Here is a 21170-nt window from a genome sequence, read left to right as displayed (position 1 = left end):
CTTTCTCTGTTCACATGACTCGGCACTATAGTTCACCATTCTAGACGTTCACGTTGTCCCGTTTGTCACCCAGAGCCTCTCCGATCATGTGATGTCAGGAGGAAATGGCTCCAAGGTATCCAAGCAACATCCGGAAAAGGACCTCGATCCACTTCGCTAGGAAAGTGTTACTGTCTCCAATGGTGGCCACAGTCAAGGCAAAATGCAAACGTGAAAAATAAAAAATGAGGAGGAGATGAAGAGCCTAATTAAATAGGGAGAGCTTAAATGTAAAAGGGAGCTTTATTAACACGAGTGAAGTGGTACTCGATGTTTTTGGCAGTCACCACTGCCTTCAACCAGATATATATATATATAATTATCACAGCAGACTACTTTTAACGATGTTGTCTAAACATGTAGAACACTGCAAACATTTGTGCAGTCAAACAAATAGATCAGATTATAGCATGTGCATGTTAGGAACCCACTAATGAACAATGACAATGTGACACTGTAAAGAGTGGAAGCAGTGCCGTGATAAGCCAGCGAGCCTTTTTGAAATCTAGCTGTTATCGAGGTACCCCACTGTTCTGCCAGCTGTAAATGTAAAATGGTTTCAGACGTGAAAATATGCCATACTCCGCCTTGCATTACATTGTAATACTTTTACAAAAATACAACATTTCACCAATGTGTGAAACATATTCGCGACGCTGACTGTCCTTTTCAATTTCTTCATAACCAAAACGGAGTTGCAAAATTGCTCTCTTTAAGCTCAACTATATTTTTGGGAACCCAGGACGAGTTCACCTCGCTGACGCATCTTATGTAGGGCTTTCCTGTCTTCAGCAGCGTGTCGTAAACAACCCTGAAAATGAGAAGAACTGTTTTAGAACATGGGACAGCCCAAGTCTCATAGACCGTAGACATTTACTTGACTCTACTATTGGCAGCAGCAGCACCTGCTCGCAAAAGTGCATTGTCTTCATCTACGCTGACCTTGAACAGCATGAACCCTTCTTCGAAAGCTACATTATGTCCACACTATCAGTAATGCAGATAAAGCATGATAAAACAAACCTTATAACCCAGAAAAAAAAAAGACTGCTGTATCCAAAGTATGCTACATATATCCAAATATGGAATGAAGAAGGGCATTCTCTTATTTCTCACAGCCGACTGCCTTTATTGTCTGCTTGCCATCTGTCCCACTAAGCCATGCCAATAACCTTTAACTGCTCACTACGCAAAAAAAAAGTTTCCTATTTTCCTAAATTTTGCATGACATTTCAATGTCAACATACTCCAGTCCTGCCACAGAAAACTGAGTTCCGAGTTGCACCATTAAAAGATGTCATGAGATGCCCTAATGACAAGTAGTAGTCACAAAACACACGACACTGTTTGAACCAGGGGTAGCCTCAGAAAGTCAAGTTAAGATGCAAATCACAGAAACACAGCCAGAGAGGTCACAAAAACCCTGGATAACCATGCAACATTAAATACAACCCCTATAAAAGCAACCCCTATAGCAACATTTAAATCAGCAGCAGTCACAAAAAGACGGGTAGTGACTGGAATACTGACACTTGCGTCGAGATTTCCGTCACGACAAACTGCATAATACAGCTATGGGCACACAGATTAAATTTAATTAAGCATTTGGATTGAATTGGTTGAGCAATGTATAAACTTGGGTAGCGCACCTGGGTTAACCGAGTGACCCATAGATTAAAATGAGTGGGGAAACCTCTTACCAATCTGGCTTCAGGTGAAAAACGACACTCGAAGGATGGATGTAAACATCATGAACGTCAACAACTGTCCTGTGACTCGGAAGACGGCGAAACATGCCCATTGGGTTCCTTGCTGCAATGTTTTGGCAGAAGCCGTAACAGAGTGCCTGCAGAACCTTGTCTGTATCTTCGCTGCAGGAGACAATGTTTAAATTTCGCCTGCAAGTGTGCTCACCATTAGGAGACCATCAATGTAGCCATTAAGATGAAAGATGGAAAATGAAAGTCACTGAAAAGGTTAGCCAGCTCTGTAGGACTTGAACCCACATCCTCTGGATTCCCGGTCCAGGGCTCTTACCAAGTGAGCTAAGCCGACACACCTTCTCAGCGACTTCCAAGGGTGCGTCACCTGAAGGGACAAACCAGCCACTCTCTCTCTCACTCATCCCTCCTTTCACTCTTACATTTTTGCTCACTCACAGACACACATTCATGCGACGGGATCGACGCTAGCGGCAACTGATGAACTAAGAGATAACTGGGGGATGTTCTGAGGCTGGAACAACATATAAAAGGACAAACAGTTGGGAGGGAGGGACAAAGGACAAACAAAAGGACAAACAGGACAGGCTTTGTATGTGTTTGTCCTTTCTATGTTGTTCCAGTCTCAGAACATCAGTTATTTCTTAGCCATTAAGAGTCACAGAGGTGATAAAAATTACTCTACCAAAATAAAAACACCTTTACCTGTGCTCACTGCACAATGCTGGAGGTCGTACGAGGATTTTTGACACCTTCCTTCTGCGAGTTTGTCTGGACTAATTTCCAAAAGACTGGTGACCTTTAATTCAATGACTCGTCCAAATGACGACTAGTCTTAATAAGTTTTCTCGTGGCATTATTTCTAGCCACTTGTCATTTGGCCGATTTCACGTCTGATCAGGCAGGTGGGTCCCACCTACCTCCTAGATTTTCATTACTTCTTTTTTTATTTAGAAGCTCATCGTATATGATCATAAACAACAGCAGGACGAAGGATTTCTACCAAATAGATTTTTGTGGAAAAAAAATTGAGAAAAAATCCGCACCTGAAATCAAGTGTTTCAGTTTTGACATTTTTGCACGCACATGTCTCCCGGCTTTTAGATGATATTCCTGTGGAATTTTTTTATGCTCTAGTATGCACCCAGGCCAAGCGTAAATTTTAGTGCGCAGGTGATATAAAAATGTCGAACATGCTCTGGCAATCTTGTTCCAACTTCAACGAGCCATTGCTCTGGTTGTACCTGTCGCTCTTTCTTGTACTTGGCATCAATTTACTCAAATTTTAATGCTCTTTAATTTGGCATATCTCTCGTGCGCGTATTTTCTGCAGGTGTCCGCTGAAACAAGCAAGAACTTGGGTGTCTTTCGGAAAAACGAGGATTTTGGGTGCGACCATTTCTCGAGAAGGATTTTTTTTTTTTTTAATGTCATTTATAATTTCACAGGAAGTGACCCGGTGTTAAAGCTTTTACTTCGCTGCCAAAAAAAAAATTTGCTTCGAAAGGTATACACTGGAGATGAGGCCACCAAAACGCGGCTCCATTCCTTGTTCGAGTTCAAATGGGGATGATGGCTTCTGTCGATGTCTTACAACAAGGAAAAGTGGGCGACTCTGTGTGACCAAAAGTGATAGTTTATGTGCATGTATTTACGAGGTTGCAAAAGTGGAGCAGCGCCTTGTAGTGACTGTGATTACTGATTTCGCGCTGTTTCTAGGAAAGCGTCACCCTTCTGTATTAGCTGCCCACTGTACGCACTATATATGAAAGTTTCTCGAGCTGCACTTTTCGATGCCTTCACTATGCCACGCATGCGAACCTGATAGAGTGAAACCCGCGTATAACGATATTGATGGTAATCGCGTTTTACATTTTACGGGGTTCCATCCGTCCATCGTTTTATGGGGTACATCGTTAAACGAGGGCTGATGTAAATCAGGGATCGGAACCGGAACTGAACCCGAACCGAAAACCGGAAAAAAACGTTATTTTCTGACGAACCCGAACCGAACCCGAACAATTTTTTTGCTTGTCCTGAGCCGAACCGGAACTGAACCGAAAAAAATTGATACGGTTACCGGTTCGGAAATCGGTTCAGAGGTGAATTAATTGTGCTACTGACCGACCTTTTTTTTTTCTCACCTGAAACGGTTATCTCACACTTTTCTCTTACAATCGTGTACGGTGAGCGTAAGCTTGCTTGCATGTAGCAAAATTACTGCCCGTGGACCGGTTAAACCGAGGCCGAAAAAAGTAACTGTTCCAATCCCTGTAAATGCCCCGACCGCTGACAGATTTTTTTTTGTCTGTGTATGTGCGGGGGTGGGGGTTCCCCCTGAGCCGAACCCGAACTGAACCGATATACCTGAACCGGTTCAAGCTGATAATTTCGGTTCAGCGGAGCTAAACCCGAACCGAACCAATATGCCTGAACCCGAACCCGAACCGGACCGAAAAAAATACCGGTTCCGATCCCTGATGTAAATAGCGCGTCCCCGAAAAGTCGCGCGCAACACCGCGTGCAGCAAACAGGTGCTATAAAAAAAAAGCAAAAAACGCGAAGGTGTGCGACATCGCACTGACTCGGGAAAACAGCGATCAGAACTCGTGGACGGAACCAGGGAACATAGCAGGACAACTTCTGGCAACACTACACGTCACCATCCCGCAAGTCGGCTTCACGTAATGCCAGCGTGCTTTAGGAGAAGCTCACTTTAGAACACTCTCGCGCGACTTGCGTGTGGAAAGCACGTGCTAGCTCTTTTCAATCATTTCGCGAATTTGAGCAGCATTGGCCAAATACGGAGATACAAGGGTGTTACCACCTACCTCTTTTTCACTGACAGTATTGGAAAATGAACAGTCGCTGTCTATTTTCTTGCCTCAATTTTTATTTTGGTTTAATTCTTTTGATGTGAATTTCGGATGATACGAATTTTTCCCCGTTACCCCGTGAGATTCGTATCATCGACATTCTACTGTATCTTATCGCGGCGATTTTCGCAGCGAGGTTTGGCGCACGGGACAGCGCCCAACATCGTTATATGAGTACTCGGCATCGCGGTCTGCATCGCTATACGCGGGTCGTTTCCTCATAGAAACAACGTATATTTTGACGGTAAAATCATGAGCCATCGTTTTACGAGGGATATCGTTATACGCGATATCGTTATCCGCGAGTTTTACTGTGGTATGACAGGTTGACATCATACAGGTTTTATAATAACTTTGGTACGCCAACATTATGCCAATCTTTATTACAAAAGGAGCCATGCCTAGCGCCTTTCCGTGAAACGCAAGATTCTGCAAAATTTCACGGAAACGACCACGTGTTGCAGAACTTGCTGTTTCTCTTAGAATGGTCTGCTTTTCCAGAATATTTGATATCGTACAGATTTTATGTACGGATTTCAATCAATCCGCGCAGAACCGTAGCAAGGGGGATGCGAGAGGGGCAGCCACCCCGGGCGCCCTCGCCAGAGAAGGCGTCGAACGGCATGCCCTGGCAAGGTTGGTTGGACAGTATAAAGTAGGAATGAAGAGGACCCGGATTTACGGTCTCGGCATTGTAAATGGGCATTTCTTTCTTTCTTTTTTGCGTGCGTGCGTGCGTGCGTGCGTGCGTGCGTGCGTGCGTGCGTGCGTGCGTGCGTGCGTGCGTGTGTGGTTGCAAGGCTTCTGGCGGCAGTGACGGAGGGGCGGGGGGGGGGGCGCTTCAGATTTGCCTTGCTCCTGGCGCAAACTCGCCTCGCGACGGCTCTGAATCCACGACATTTTCGCGGGATAAACCTGATCAGACGCGACGGCGGTCTCAGACACCACTGGCGACGCTGGCGCTTAACCACCGAATGTGCCGAAATGAATGGCTGAATATGCTGCACGGAAATGTGACTATACAGCAACGCCTTGGGAGAGACTAACCGAATTGAATCTAGCTTTCCTTGCACAGTGAAAGGTTAAGAAAGGCTGGGAAAGCACGCAGAATGAGTCCAGTATGCTATATTGGGAGAATGCTGCACTTTTTTTTCTTGTTTTCCCTTAGCCGCCTGTCCCCGCTTTGCGGAAAAGTTAGCTTTCCACCACCTTTCCAGAACTCAGTTAGCAGACCAAAAGTTAGCTTTCCACAGGAGAAAGCTGGAGGCTTTAGACCGACACCTTTAGGTGCTTCCTCTGGGTTGGGGTTGCCGATTTCATAAACCTCTTCAATGGAGCGCAGTGCAGGCACCTGAATTTAAAGTTTGACGCACTGACACCGTCTGCACGCACATCCTGCGGAACTGCGTCAAGTGCGACATCTTAATTACGCAGTGCCTTCCGGCATTAGATATTACGCTACTCTCCAATACGACGACAACCTGAAACAACAAACACACGGCCCACACTGAGTTTGTAGCATTCACTGCGCAACAACGAGGGATCTGACTCTGACGAGGAAACGCGTACATTTTGCTTTACAGTGCTGTCCGCCCGCGCGACGGCGCTGTAAAGCGAGCTTCACCTAAAGCACGCCTGCGTTAGGTGAAGCCGACTTGCGGACTCGGTGACCGCGGGTGCTTCTGTCAGTGCACAGTGACGAAATGTCGCTTCGGGAAATAGAAGCTGATGTGATCAGGCAGAGCTGCAAGCACGTTAGGGATAGCATCGACAAATTTTTCCAGCTTAGTCGTGCTTAGTACAGATTATTTTGAAGAGAAAGTCGTTTTCTTCGGAGTGATCGATTATTCGGACTCTTGCGCGATCCCCGACGAGTCCTAAAAATCGCACGGCGACTCTACCTTACGGTAGATGTGCTTTTCCCCACGCTTTTTCAACTTTTTTTTTTTTTTATGATAAGATTCGAGAGTCGTAACATTCGAGATTTTTATTTCGTGGATTCGCTGAACCTACCTTTAGCTTCGGATTCCGAAAATTCTGTATTCGTCCCATCTACCAACCTTTTGTGAATCTTGGCGAACTTGTTCAGAAGCTCGAAAGATTGTCGAATCTCACGAACTAGCGGATTCGACTGTGAACTGTAGGTTCGCGAAAAGTTTGTGACATTAATTACTAATTCACGCATCACAACTGACCAAAAGGACGCTGAAACTAGTCCAAAGTTTTAAGTTACCTAGCACAGGTGCATGTTCCTTAAGAAGTTACTGGAACACCAAAGTAGTAAGAGTTCAGTTAAAACTTTCCAAAAAGAGCAACTTAGTTACGATAACAAGCTACTTACCCCAACGCTGTCTTATACATAGGGCTTGGTGTTTTGGGGCCTTATGATCTTGAAAATCAGGGTAAAAAAAATCGGGTTTTATTTCAGGAGCCATAAAAATGAAGCGTATACGAAGAGGGGAGTCAAGTCCTGTAGATCACATAAACAAAATACAAAAACCGACACTGAAGATTTTTGTTTAAGTTTAATTTGTACAAGCTTTCGCGTGGAGGTCCACGCTTCAACGTGGACCTCCACGCGAAAGCTTGTACAAATTAAACTTATACAAAAATCTTCAGTGTCGGTTTTTGTATTTTGTTTATGAGCCATAAAACTGGGTAAAATCAGATGATGTCGGATGGAAAAGAAGATTTTCGAGTGCCACATTGGAAAACCGAACCGAACAAAATAAAGAAATGTGAGAAAGAGCTTTCCATAGTTTTTGATGAACGTAAGATGTGAAACAGTCATGCTCAGTGTACGGCGCTTAGCGTTCTCTAGTGCCCATACTGGTGGCTGAATTTGCACTTTGCCAAGTTAGTCTCCGGGGGTTTTCGGGTTTTACCCGAAGCAAATCGGGGTAAAAACATGTTTTACCCAAAAGACACAAGGCACTGCTTATACACTCTATTTTCTTTTTGATCGCTCTGTCACAATCCTTGATGGGGATTAGTTTAGTATCCGGTACACAACTACAAAATGTGCAAGGCCCCGGGTGAATTCCACGATTCCGCGAAATATCGCGGAATTCAGAATTCATCGCGGAATCCTTCGTTTGGCACGGAATTTCACGAAATCCCTTATTTTTAAGGGCGTTCGGTTCTCGAATTCTAATCAAATATCAATTACTCGAAGTATTTCATTCGCAAACCCAATATTCCTAATTCCCAATATACCCAATATTCAGATTTCCGAATATCGGACGATTCACCCAATTTGAACGACACCTCCATAAAGTGGGCTTCACCTGAAGTTTCCCCACATGAAGTGGAGCCGGGATTTACGAAACTGCCCATGCTTCAGTACTAGCTCAGACAGATTCTGGTTTAACTTAAGGTAATATTAGGCCAAGTTTATCGTACATACTTCGCATAAGGAACGGGTGGGGTCCCTCTCGTGTGCAGTTTAGTGCAATTTCCTATAAACATCCTATAAGCTCCGTAAGCCCCTTCCTATAAAGTTCCTATAAGCACCGTAAATGCTGAAAGCTATCCCAGCAGATAGAAAATGATTGCCGGTGACATACCTTTGTCTTTGTCAGAGAAGAACGCAAGATATCATGCACGTAATGCTGCGCCACAACGGTGCTTTCAATCTGTAATTTTATCAAATATTTTTGATCCCACATTATCCAAGAAAATAAAGTGTTACCCATTTAAAGCAGCTGCTGACTGCTTGCTGAAGGAAAATCGCGAAACTCACAAGTCGGTGCCGCATAATTTTGAATTTGCCGCGGCAGAAAACCGGAGCTCTTAATAATGTAACACGAATTTTGACTGCTCAATGCTGTTGCTAGAAATATACATACACTTGCTCTCTGAGCATGCTGATTGAGGACATCAACATATATCCCCGTGGACACGTCAACGCCTTTCACATAACCCAAAAGGGGTCTCCGCATAACATGTCTTAAAGGGACTATGAAACGATTTTTTTCTTCGTTTCGTTCGAAAGAAGACATTTTTCTGAGTCTAGAACCGAAATTTTACTTTCGTCGCGCGAGCGGATTTCTCGGGAGCGAATTTAAACGGAGCGGCGAAGGGAGGACAGCTGGCGCCGCGCCGTGACGAGCTGCCGAGCGGAGACACAACGGGTAACTTGACGCGACCACGGCCGGCTCAGCAACACGTCATCGTGACGTGTTGCCGAGCCGAGGAATCCCGCCAGGAGCATGCGCCGTAGGATCCCGCGTATGCGTTCATCGGGAGTGGAAATCTCCATGACAGCAGCTTTCGCGCGATCGGCAGATTTCGGCAGTGGCGGCAGCCACAGCGCGAGCTCGCGGCATTACTTGCCATTGTGCAACACCGGTGACGTAACGGGGAACCGAAGAGCGGTCCGTACAGTTACACCATCGGCAGGGAAATATGCGCGGGAGAGGAGGAACGCGGAAGAGACATTTCCAGCGCGCGCTCCTCGCAGAGTGGAGCGATTTCGTCCGGAAAAATTTGTGGCATATTAGTTTCTCTGCGGGAAGAACAGTTTCCATCGAAAAAAAGTATGGGGGTTCGGGAAATTTCATAGTCCCTTTAATATGGCTACCAAAGGCCCTTATTTTTCATTCCATTGCACAGTTGCACTTTTGTACCCCACTAGCTTCCGTAAGCAACCAAGAAACCGTACTTTGCCAACACTGAATACAGCTGGCGCCTCACAGAGTGTGCCTCCCGCAAGCGCCGGTGCTGGATGTAGTTCTCATAGCACCAGTCCTCGCTCATTTTGTTGTCCACCCACGCGTTGTACACCTTGAGCAGAGTCAGGTGGTCGCTGCCAGGAACGTGGAACTGTCCGTGCTTCTGATCTGCTTGGCTGTGTCTGCCCTGGAAACAGTGCAGTCGAGAAGTATCGCTACTCTGTTTTCACGCGCTATTTTGTTCGATTCTAAGTCGTCCCCCGAACGTAACTCACACGACCTACTAGATTATTTTGACCATGTCATCATAAAGGCCAGTTCCCACATACGGCGCCTCGCTACATAGCGCTAGAAAATTGCGCTATATTTTCCTTCTCGCATTGCTACGAACCTCTATAAAACCGCTCTCGTCGAAGTAGAGCTCCGGTCAACTTTTCTAGCGCTATGTATTGAGCGGTGAGTCTGCGTTGGCCAATCGTGAGCTTCTTTCATCCGTGACGTCGCGGAAGCTGAGGTTTGGTTTGATTCCTATCGCTCGAAGCAGCAAGACGGGAACACGACGACGACGACGTGGAAATGGCCAGGAGTTTCATCTGCCAATGCATGGGTGTTTGGTATCGCGATCACAGCATCGAAATGTCATCCCCCATCATGCTGCGGATATCCGACGCCGACAGTAAGCAATCAGGTAGTACCGGTCCATCACGTCGCAATGAGATATCACGTGACCCCAGCACGCTAGCACTATGTGCTCGGTTGTATGTGTGAACGGCAGGCGGAAAAACAGCGCGAGGTTTTGAGGGCTATTTTCTAGCGCTCTATGTGGGAACTGGCCTTAACAGGCATTCTTAGTCGCCACTTTCTTTAACAAAAAACCACGCTGTGCCTGCTACTCTGGGGTACAAAGAGCTACCGTGGCAACAGAGACTACGACGGTATCTCACGAATGTGCTAGCATGCAGGGTGCGTGACGCTTTCGAAGCATCACAGGGGCCTCGCTTTCATGCCTGCGTTCACCTTTGCACGAGGGCCAAGATCTATGCCGTGAGGTCCACTCTATCACGCCCTACTAGACTATAGCGACCATGTCATAACTAGAGCCAGAAGATTTCGGGAAATATTTTTTTCTAAATTCGGGGGGTAAAAATCGGGTAAATAATCATGTGCACTAAATTCATGCGAATTCGGGTGAAAAAACTTCCAGTGTGCTAAATTCGGGGTGAAATCGGGCTTAAACATGTGCACTAAATTCATGTGAATTCAGGTGAAAAAACTTCCAGTATGCTAAATTCGGGGTGAAATCGGGCTTAAACATGTGCACTAAATTCATGTGAATTCGGGTGAAAAAACTTCCAGTATGCTAAATTCGGGGTGAAATCGGGCTCAGTTGCTCAAACTAACTGTAGTGGCTTGGTACAAACGGTGATGTAACCGAATTTTTCTGCCAAACAAGTAAATTAGTACATTCCTGCAGACATCCCAGTGAGGGCAATTTGCCAGGTAAAAATCGGGTTTCACCCTAAAGAGGCAACCTTCAATTCGGGGTGCAAATTCGGGGAAGAATCGGGTAAAACCCTAAAACTTTAGGCTCTAGAGCCAACGGGCAACCCCCATGAAGAGCCCGTCAGCACGAGGGCACGAAGGAAGCAGAGGGAGGAGGAAAACGGACACCCCAAGTACAGTGGCCGACCAATTTTTCGGACGCGCTCGATTTTTTGGACGCGTTCGCGGAACTGCAACGGGCATCATAGAGCTAATGTATAATGACGTCCAAATTTCGGAGGCCGTACGGGCTCCGTCGTTCGATTTTTTTGGACAGGGTCTGTCGAGCTTGCGAGCGTCCCGAGAGGTCGCGAGCTCACCACGTGCGCACGACGCAATACGAGGGCCAAGGAAGCCAAACATAAAAATTGAGGCGAGAAAATAGGCTGCGACTGTTCATTTTCCAATACTGGAGTGAGGGAGTCCCGTCGTGGCACTTCGCTAGGCCGAGCACGTGATGTCCACCGGCGAAGTAAAGCGGGCTTCACCTGAAGCACACAGGCGTTAGGTGAAGCAGACTTGCGGGATGGTGGCTCATCGCACGTCGCTCAAAGTAGGAACTAACGAAGGCGACTTTTTGCCTTTTGCCTTTTGGCGATGCTTTTGCCTTAATACAATGTCGCTTCGGGAAGCAGCAGCTGTGGAATGTATAGATCTGGATGGAAGTAGAAGCCAATGTTTTTAGTTTTTCGGCGGAGATGGAAGACAGCCCAATAAGAAAGCATCGTCTTTTTCCGACTACTTTCTCTAGCCTACTAGTACTTCATAAAGCTGATTTTTTGAAGCGAAATTCATTTTTTCGGACTGCTCGATTATTCAAACTTTTGCGCAATCCCCGCAGGGACCTGAAAATTCGTACTAACAAAAAAACTAATTCCACTTTTAGATCACCTTTTTCGCATTCAGTTAAAGCGAGGGAAGGGGCCATATCAGGTCATCTTGGGGTGCACTGCAGAGAGATTGCAATGTGCGTCTTCTGAGTTAGCCAAAAGCCGTGATAAAATTGTTCGAGAAGTCATTGTAAGTAGTCATAAGTAGTAATTTTCACGAGGACCTATTTTTCGCGAAATTCGCAAATGCCTTTTTTTTTTTCGCGAATTCGAAGTCTTGCGAAATATTCGAAGCAATGACAGAAAAATACGAGAAAGAAATAAGGCCCTGGACGCTGATTCCTCTTATGTATGTGGTTCATTATGCTCTCTTACTGCACTTTCAGTTCCGTACCTGTCTTCAGGACTGTAGTTGTTCTAGATGCGATTTTTACGCTTCTGGTTGTGCTGATTAGCGACTTCGCAGAGAGACATGTTCATTGGCAGCAGAAAAAGTTTGTTTGTCGCCTAAAACATGGAGGACAGCACTGTCAGGCAGTCCACGCACGTGGTGGCTGGTTGAAGAAGGACGTGGCGACACTGGCTTCAAGTACCGGAGCAAGAGCACGGCGGTAATGAGTCGAAAAATACGAAGCTGTCATAGTGTTCCCCGTGTCGATGCAGACATAAGAATGACCTCGCCTCGACCTGAATAAACCATATTGCAGAGTTGCAATCGAAGAAAGGTAGAAGCTTGACTGAGACGCCATCACAGCCACAGCACGAGACAGAGCTGCCGGGCGCCCATCGTGGTCCCTCAGAGGCACTGCGCATTGGCGACAGCCAAATGGGTGTGTTGGCAATTGTCCAGGTCACCAAATGTTGGGCAATGCCTCCTATATTTCTGCAATGCCTGGCAAGATGGTCGCTCCTCCTCTCCCGCAGCCCTTTTTTGCAGCAGTGGCGCTAGTTCCCGAGCGTCGCGAGAACTGTCGTCTGCAATTGGTCCGACGTTTTGCGAAACTGTTTTCAATGTTTCGTAAATTTTTCGAACTGAAGTGCTTCTTCTCGCAACGCGAGGCTAAATGCTGCCTGTAGACGGCTGCTGCAGCTACAGCTGCTGCGTGCGAGTCACATGGCGCGTATCCTAGGGATTTGGCGCCACCCATGGAGGTAAGAAACTAAGGAGATGCCCTAAGCGCCTCTCCCAATGCAAGCGAGCGTGCTGTGACCCGCGCATGGCATTGTGGTTAGTTGCCCACACACGTGACTCATAAACGTCACGGCAAGACGTCATAAAACATGGCGTCCTCCATGTCCGCGGCGTACCTTACCTGAATACAGACACGAGCTGCGGCCGAATAACTTGTTTTCGCTTTCATAACATCTTTGGAGTTAGAAGTTATCACACCCGTTGAAACACAAGATAGATCATCTCAGTGTGGAAGCAATGGATCACTAAATCGCTAGAAGACGTACGTACGTAATCGTGACATTGCCTGGCTTCTCTTCTGTTTTGCTCAACTTTTGATGTGATTTATCACGCGGCGAATGTTGAAACACCTCATAACCTTCAAAGTATTGTGCGAATGGACTTCTTGAAGGTAAGAGGTTTCCTGAAGATGAGGTTTGCTAAACTTCCAAGTCTCCGCGCAGACCGCCATAACGCCGAAACATGTGGGGATCACGTGACTGGGCAACTAGATGGGCGTGGTATTGCCAGGAGCGACCGCTAGAGGGGTCCCACGGCCCTCCGATCTTATAGCCCTCTCCTTAGTTTCTTACCTCCATGGCGCCACCTGACGGAGGCCCCCCATACTAACGCAGACGTACGCGAAGAATAGACCTGTTTCTGCGACCTGTGAAGGCAGGTGTGTGACCACGCGTGACCCGTTTCGCGGCCAGGTGGCGCGAGTAAGCAGCGACGTCAGCACCCCAAAATATGTAACGCGCGGTAGTTTAGCAGACGACGTGGCACTTTCAAATACATGGTCTCGAGCTCTAATCGCACTTGGCAAGACGCACCGCTTTTTCTGCACATTTTCCTACAGGTTTTGTAGCTCCCCTTGACGCGTACCGCTAGAAACACTGCGCCGGATCCACTGATGAAACTCCCTACTGTTTGGATCCGTGACCACTTGGGCCTGAAATGGCGCTGTGCAAACTTTGCTGCAACAGCTCTATGGGGAGCCAGGTGACGTGACAAGCACAGAGATACAGGAGGCCTTGTGTTGGGACACAAAAGAACTACGACTAAATTTGGGGAGCACGATCTAAATTTTGGGGAGCTTTTACGGAGTGTGAAGTGGAGAAGTTTTGTGGAGCTAAATGTCTGTCTGTATTCACCCCCGGACTGGTTTAGACAACCACAACCTCTGGGGAGAAAAGTCTTACCTTTGGACGACGCCATATGTGTTGGGAGGACAGCATGGCGGATATGGTAAGGATCTCCTCGCTGCAGCCAAGCTCCAGCGACATAATGAGCATCCTGGCCTGTGGTGGGCTCACTGGGTACTGAGCCATCTAGCGTGGCATATACAAACTGAGCAACAGTGTTGACAGAAAGGGACTTTGGACAAGAAGAACAATCTTACCTGCCTTCCCAGTTCAGTCAGAATCTCCTCTTCACTGACCGCTTGAAGGAGCTGAAGGCTTTTGATTCCTCTGACCAGGGCCTATACCCAGTGAAAAAAAGAAATATAGGGGACAACAGAAAGTTAGACAGGAAGTGGCATCTTACGAAATTAAATCTGAGCAGCTCTAATGGTTTCTTTATTTAAAAAATCTGCGTGAAATGGGAAAAAAACAACACCGTGTATAGCGAAGCCGTAACAATACTAGACTTCGCCAACGTACCACAACAGTGCGAAACCAGCTGCAGGGATCTTGCCAACATCCGCTACACACGTACCTAACACTACCACCCCCCCACAAAAAACAAAAAAAAAGAAAGACAGACGTTTTCCGTGTTACGTGAGAAATTAAAAAAAAAAAAAGCAGACTACAGACGTCGACCAATTTTTCGGACTTGAAGGAGCCACACAGTTTGAGTCTGAAATAACTGCCGACATGAGCTTGCTTCGCCGCGCAGACACGGGATAACACGTTGCGGATAAGTTCTGCTAGCGTAGCCCTGTCGTGATACACTTCCACGAGCGTTGTAACGGCCGTAAGGGTCGGCACGCTTCCCTCCTCCCCAAAACGCACTGTGGTGCGTCTGTTTCGGCTCTTGGAAGACGAAAATGTGTCTGAGAAAATAGGCATGCCCAGAGCGGAATGAGCAAAAAACAAATAAATAAATAAAAAAACGGGCAGTCTGTCGGAAACACGGTTCGAAATATTGAAAGCAAAAATACACTGGCTCTATGGAATGTTGACGGTGCAAAGAGTTTTGTCCAAAAAACTCAAAATGTTTTGAGTCCGAAATATAGGTGGCCTACTCTATATGAGTGGAGCTTGAAGTTTTTGGGAAATATTTTTTTCTAAATTTGGGGAGTAAAAACTGGGTAAATAAATACGAAGTGCCGTAAATTCGTGCAAATATGGGTGGAAAAACTTCCAGTACGCCTAATTTGGGGAGAAATCGGGCTCAGTTACTCAAACACACTGAAGTGGTTCGGTACAAATGGTGATGTGACTGCGTTTGGTGCCAAACAAGTTAGTGCATTCCTCCAGACCAGACTTGTACACGTTACTAAAAAAAGTAATTGATTACTCTTACCGTTACCATGTACGAAAATTTTTTACCATTACAAATTACCCGTCGAAAAAGTAATGAAGTAACGTCTGGAAAAGTAACGCATTACTTTGCCAATAGGCGATTTCAGATATTGCCCTTGTGCTCCGCACGGGGGCCCTCCGTCGCCCAAGTCACGCGCATCGCGCAATGCGTTGTGGGAAATGGTTTACATTCGTGCTCGTCTGCCTGTTGCTCGAAGGTGTGGGAGGTGAAAGAGAGAGAAAACCGAAACCGTTTGCGCTCTTCTCTCTGACACATGAAAACTAAATCCCAAGGTGCAGCGGGGCTTTCGCAACACGGCGCTCTCTGGTGGGCCATTCATGCAATTTCTGAAATCGTCTATTACTTTCGATATCTGAGAGAAAAAGTGTCTGAACGCCATCGTACATAACCACGAGCACTTCTGCTGCAAGGCACCGAGAAATTGCACGAGTTAAAGCTCAAAGCTGACAGAAGTATTGCTTGAAGGGATGCACAGCAGGCATTTGAACAAGATCGTTTTTTTTACCTTTCTCTCCACTACTCTGAACATACTTAGGCTAGGCCACAGCGACAGGTCATTGCAAATCATGGACACCGTTGTGACATCGACAGTATTCCGCACAAGACTGACAGGAGCTCGTAAATGTACAAGAGTCGCAATAGGTTATCGGTGTCGAGGATCTTGTGTTCTCTGTGCATCTCACATAGTGAGAGAAGACAAGAGAGTTCCAAACGACCTATCAGGTTCATGGTCCAACCTACTACTGTATGCAGGCCGGATTACGGAAAGATAGTCCATACGAAGAGGGAGAGGACAGTGCACTCAAAAATACACTACACGTGCGGAACACTGCGGCAATTGACTTCGGGTAAGAAATTGTTGCAGAAAAAAATTCTTGATATAAGATGGCCGTCTTAGGATTTGCAGAACGCAGTTGGTTTTGTCTTCCCAAACAATGTGGATTCTTTTGTCTCAAAGTAGTCTATTAATTGGTAATTGGTTACTGAAAATTGTAATTGAATTACTCAAGAAATTACTTGACCAGAAAAAATCAATTATGTTACAAATTACTCAAAGAAGGAACTGATTGCTTGTGACGCAATTACCCATTACCCGTTGCGTACAAGTCTGCTACAAGACGCCTCTGCGAAGGCAATTTGCCAGTTAAAAATCGAGTTTCACCCTGAAGAGGCAACCTTCAATTCGGGGTGCAAGTTCGGGGAAGAATCGGGTAAAACCCCAAAACTTCAGGCTCTAATATGGTATGAACATGCATCGCAGTTCCTACACTCTTTCACCGCATAGCATGCTCCTAGCCAACCATCATCTCGAATGATACCGTTATCTGACATGATTTGTTGAAGACGGGGGGTCGTACGCCCTTTTTTGCTACAATTCTGTGACAATTATGACCGGCACAGGTGTCACAAAAAAGGCGTACGCCTCCCGTTTTCAACAATTCAGTGTCGATAACGATATCGTCCAAGGTGATGGTCGGCTAGGGGCGTGCTGTGCGGAGAAGTTCATTTTTGAGAGTGTAGCCGACACGAGCCGAAAGTGTAGCCGAATTTCAGCGCCTTCTCAAGATAGAAATCCTGGGCAAAGCCCCGCCCATTGTACAGACCTCTGGAGGCGGAGCGTCCATGAACTCGAATTTCGTAACCTCTTGAACGCCGAGGGCCTTGAGGTGAAGGATGGTAGAGGTGAGCTCGTTGCGGATTATTTCTGGACGCTGTACGGGAGCCATGTTGTTGTACGCAGCCTTTGAGTATATCCTGTACGCCTTGCCTGGTCCCGTCCTTCCTGCTCTGCCTGACCGCTGTTTCGCTTGTATCTAGTAGACAATGCCAAATGCACGGAGCAAAAGAGTTTTGATTGGCTAATTGTGAAGGCAAGTGATAACAAGGGTAGGTGCTTGTCGCAGGGGTTGGAACAAAAAGGTAGTACAGTCAAACTCCTTTACAACGAAACTCAGGGGACAGCAAAAAAAAATTGCAGTAAAGGTATTTTCGTTAAAAAGAATGTCCATTATTGGACCTATAGGGCTCCAGCGGGACCGCAAAAAAATTTGCTGTAGTGGTATTTTCGTTAAAAAGGTGTTCGCCATAAAGGAGTTTGACTGTACAGTGAAACCCGCGTATAACGATATTGACGGCAATCGCGAATTCCATCGTCATTCGGGGTTCCTCGTCAAACGAGGGCCAACGCAAATAGCGCGTCCCCGAAAAAGTCGGGCAGCAAAAGAGAAAGAAACAGATGCCAAAAAAACGCGGAGCTGTGTGACATCGCACTGGCTTGGGAAAACAAACTCGTGGAGGGAACCAGGGAACATAACAGGGCAACTTCTGGCAGCACTACACGTCTCCATTCCGCAAGTCGGCTTCACCTAACGCCTGCGTGCCTTAGGGCAAGCTCGCTTTAGAACACTGTCGCGCGACAGTGTTGGGAAACGAACAGTCGCTATTTTCTTGCCTTAATTTTTATTTTTTCGTTTAATTCTTTTGATGTGATTTTCGGATTATACAAAATTTTTTCCGCTGCCCCGTGAGATTCGTATCATCGACATTCTACTGTATCTTATCGCGGCGAAAATCGCCGCGAAGTTACGCGCATCAGGCGCGAGGTTACGCGAGGGACAGCGCCCAACATCGTTATACGAGTACTCGGAACCGCAGTCTCCATCGTTATACGCGGGTCGTTTCCCCATATAAACAATTTATCTTTTAACGGTAAAATTATGAACCATCGTTTTATGAGGGATATCGTTATACGCGATATCGCTATCCGCGGGTTTTACTGTACAAAAAGGTACTAGTTTTTACCTGGGATCGCGGCCGAAACTGAACCCGAACCGAAAACCACTAAAAACCTGTATTTTTAGCTGAATAGGAACTGAACATAACTGAAATATTTTTTTCTCTCGCATTGAAGCGAACGGAAACTGAACCAAAATAAATTTAGGCGGTTACCGGTTCGCAAAACGGCACAGATCGAGAAGTTACCCGTCAAAAAGAACTTGTTACGAGTTAAGTTACAGTGTGAAAAATGTAACTAAGTTAATAACGAAAGTCTTCAGCCAGAAATGTAACTCGCAGTTACGGAGTTACTTAGCAAAAGAGAACGAGTTACTTCCAAGTTACTTCGGACACAAAATAGCACTACACAGGTGCAGCGCGCGTGAGCAGTTGAGTTACACGTTGAGTTGCCTGCGGAGGAGTGCAAGCCTTAGATTATGGCTAACAACTCTTAAGTTATAATAATAATAAGAAGAGAGAGTGCAACACCCTTAGATCATTTTCGTTTATGTCCAACAATAAACCGCTCCCTGTCTGAAAGAAAATGACGTCGTAGTGTTCGACAGCGCCACAAATTTGGTAGAGTTGAACTCCGGTTGAAGCTTGAGGTGAACAAGGTCTCGCCCGAAAGCCACTGTCTTGAGTGGATTACAATGGCTCCTGAAGGGAACGAACCTTCGGTCCTACTTTTCTTTCAATGTTAGGCGCCGAACAAGTGCCACTCGTGGAACCCAGCCCTCTCCTTCCAATTTGTTTCGGTTACAGTCTGTCCGTAAGTCTGTACGTAAGTAAAAAGCGAATTAAAAGTAACTTGGAACTTAGCATAAGTTAGTTCGGAAAAGTGACCTGAAAAAGAAATGAGTTCCTCTGAAAGTTTCCACAGCGCAAAAATACAGTGTTAAGTTACAAGTCACCAAAAAAAAGGAACTTAGTTACAGTAACGAGTTACTTGTAGCAAGTTACCTCGAACTCAAAAACGGTTCAAACCGGTTGCAAAACGGTTCAGCCGTAATGTGCATTGTGAGAGGTCAGAACTACGACTTACACAGCGGATTGAGCCACGTTCACAAACAAATTCGAAACCCAAACTACGCAAAACAAAACTGCAACCCAAGTGCGCGAGGTATTTTCTACTCGTAACTATTTGTTCATTCAGTTGTCTTAGTTGTGTGCTCGTCCCTTTTGGCAGCTGTACGCTTTCTTCTTTGCGATTTCTGTCGTCCACGTATATTATTAACATTATCTCACAAGTTTTCATTTGGGCTGTGAAAATGACGTCCTGTCCCACAGCAAGATATAACAGGGTGTGTACGATAAGTGAATACAGAGAGTGTAGCACGCTACCGTAACGTTGCACCCCGAAATGCAGATCGGTAAGCGGACGTACCGCTACCGTAGCAGACGACAGCAACCATGACAACAACAGCTTGTATAAAAACACGTAGAATGATGATGAAGGAGGATCTCTCATGAGACATCGTCGCTTGCACAAAAATACTAAGGTAAGCCAAAGCACAAAGTACCGTAGAAATTGAGGAAGCAATAACTGGGTTCATGAGTAGCGCCATCGTAGCAGACGACAGCAACCATGACAACAGCAACCATGACAACAACAGCTTGTATAAAAACACGTAGAATGATGATGAAGAAGGATCTCTCATGAGACATCGTCACTTGCACAAAAATACTAAGGTAAGCCAAAGCACAAAGTACCGTAGAAATTGAGGAAGCAATAACTGGGTCGATGAGTAGCGCCACCGTAGCAGACGACAGCAACCATGACAACAACAGCTTGTATAAAAACACGTAGAATGATGATGAAGAAGGATCTCTCGTGAGACATCGTCGCTTGCACAAAAATACTAAGTTAAGCCAAAGCACAAAGTACCGTAAAAATTGAGGAAGCAATAACTGGGTCGATGAGTAGCGCCACCACTTGCCTCCATATGCAGCACAGGAAAGGGGTCCGTATGACGTGGTACTCACATGCGTTTCTGCTTTGGAGTATGTTTCTCTTTCGTTTGTGAAGTGCATAAAGTGCAGTGCCTGATGTTTAGTAAAGTGTACAGTCCATCACCCATCATGAATAAGACTGTTCCAAAGAAACCTCACGTCCCATTCATCTTACAGGTTCTTTGATGATTACCTGAGAAATATGCGTGACGTTTAGGGACTCGAGGCCAGTGCGAAGATTGTACGTCTTCTCTTTCACCACACCCGAGTCCACAACGTAGACCACGCCGTCAATGGTAACGGCTGTTTCAGCTACGTTGGTTGCCACAACCACCTGCAGGTGGAAAGATAGTCCTCTTATTTTTCTGCAATAGTAATTAAGAACGCCACTGGAGCATTCTGTCGCTACACGCTTGTATACAGTCAATTTTACTGAAACCCGAAATGCAAGTCGATCACTTGTTGAAGGGAGCTTGAGAGAAACAGACCAAGCGGCATTATCGACATAAAATTTTGGGGCACAATACGTCTTCTAACATCAACTTTGGCTTTCTGACATTGTTCTAATTTGTTTTATTTCCGTTATAAACCACGAAGTTCATATCTTGGCGGACCCCGTATATCGAAGGTGGGCATGCTTTCATTAATCCGGTGCCTGAAACTCTCGTTGTGTTCGGGGCCTGGAGGTGAAGGAGCTTACCTTCCTGTAGCCCTCTGCTGTCTCTTCGAACACCTTGGCCTGCATGTCGCTCGGCAGGGCACTGTAGAGCGGAAGCACCACCAGCTTTAGGGCAGACACGTTACTTTGGGACCCCTCTTCGATTTTTTCGCACGCATTCTCGATCTCGTCTTGCCCGGTCAGAAAGACGAGGACGTCACCTGGACACGGACACAAAATCCCGATCGCAAGCTGTCCTGTTCCGAGTTAACTCCCTGTTCCGAGGCTGTAACAAACATTCTACCCACCTACCTCTGTGTCCTCCGTCAGTCGTAGTGAACACTACATGTAGGAGCAAAAACCAGGAATGGTGCACTCAAAA

The 21170-nt window shown here is 46.1% G+C and overlaps 1 protein-coding gene across 4 annotated transcripts in view; it reads right to left on the bottom strand.

Annotated features, from left to right (window-relative positions):
* Positions 1–263: 263 nt before the first annotated feature.
* LOC135370344 (ATP-dependent RNA helicase DHX8-like) overlaps positions 264–21170 on the bottom strand; it is a 35178-nt gene continuing 14271 nt past the window's right edge. For 3 of the 4 annotated variants that reach the window (XM_064604071.1, XM_064604069.1, XM_064604070.1), the window contains exons 8-15: positions 20831–21009; positions 20324–20464; positions 17007–17216; positions 14255–14335; positions 14055–14183; positions 9300–9496; positions 1740–1937; positions 264–850 (exon numbers count right to left, since the gene is read on the bottom strand). In XM_064604071.1, coding sequence (XP_064460141.1) covers positions 718–850; positions 1740–1937; positions 9300–9496; positions 14055–14183; positions 14255–14335; positions 17007–17216; positions 20324–20464; positions 20831–21009 — 1268 coding nt within the window. In that variant the 3' untranslated portion in view covers positions 264–717. Of the gene's footprint in view, positions 851–1739; positions 1938–7300; positions 8272–9299; positions 9497–14054; positions 14184–14254; positions 14336–17006; positions 17217–20323; positions 20465–20830; positions 21010–21170 lie in introns of those variants that run through there. The other variant, XM_064604072.1, reaches the window with a different exon arrangement.

Source organism: Ornithodoros turicata, chromosome 10 (genome assembly GCF_037126465.1).
Source record: "Ornithodoros turicata isolate Travis chromosome 10, ASM3712646v1, whole genome shotgun sequence".
Lineage (NCBI taxonomy): Eukaryota > Metazoa > Arthropoda > Arachnida > Ixodida > Argasidae > Ornithodoros > Ornithodoros turicata.
Note: the sequence above shows the minus strand (reverse complement) of the source record. Positions and strands in the feature narration are given on the sequence as shown.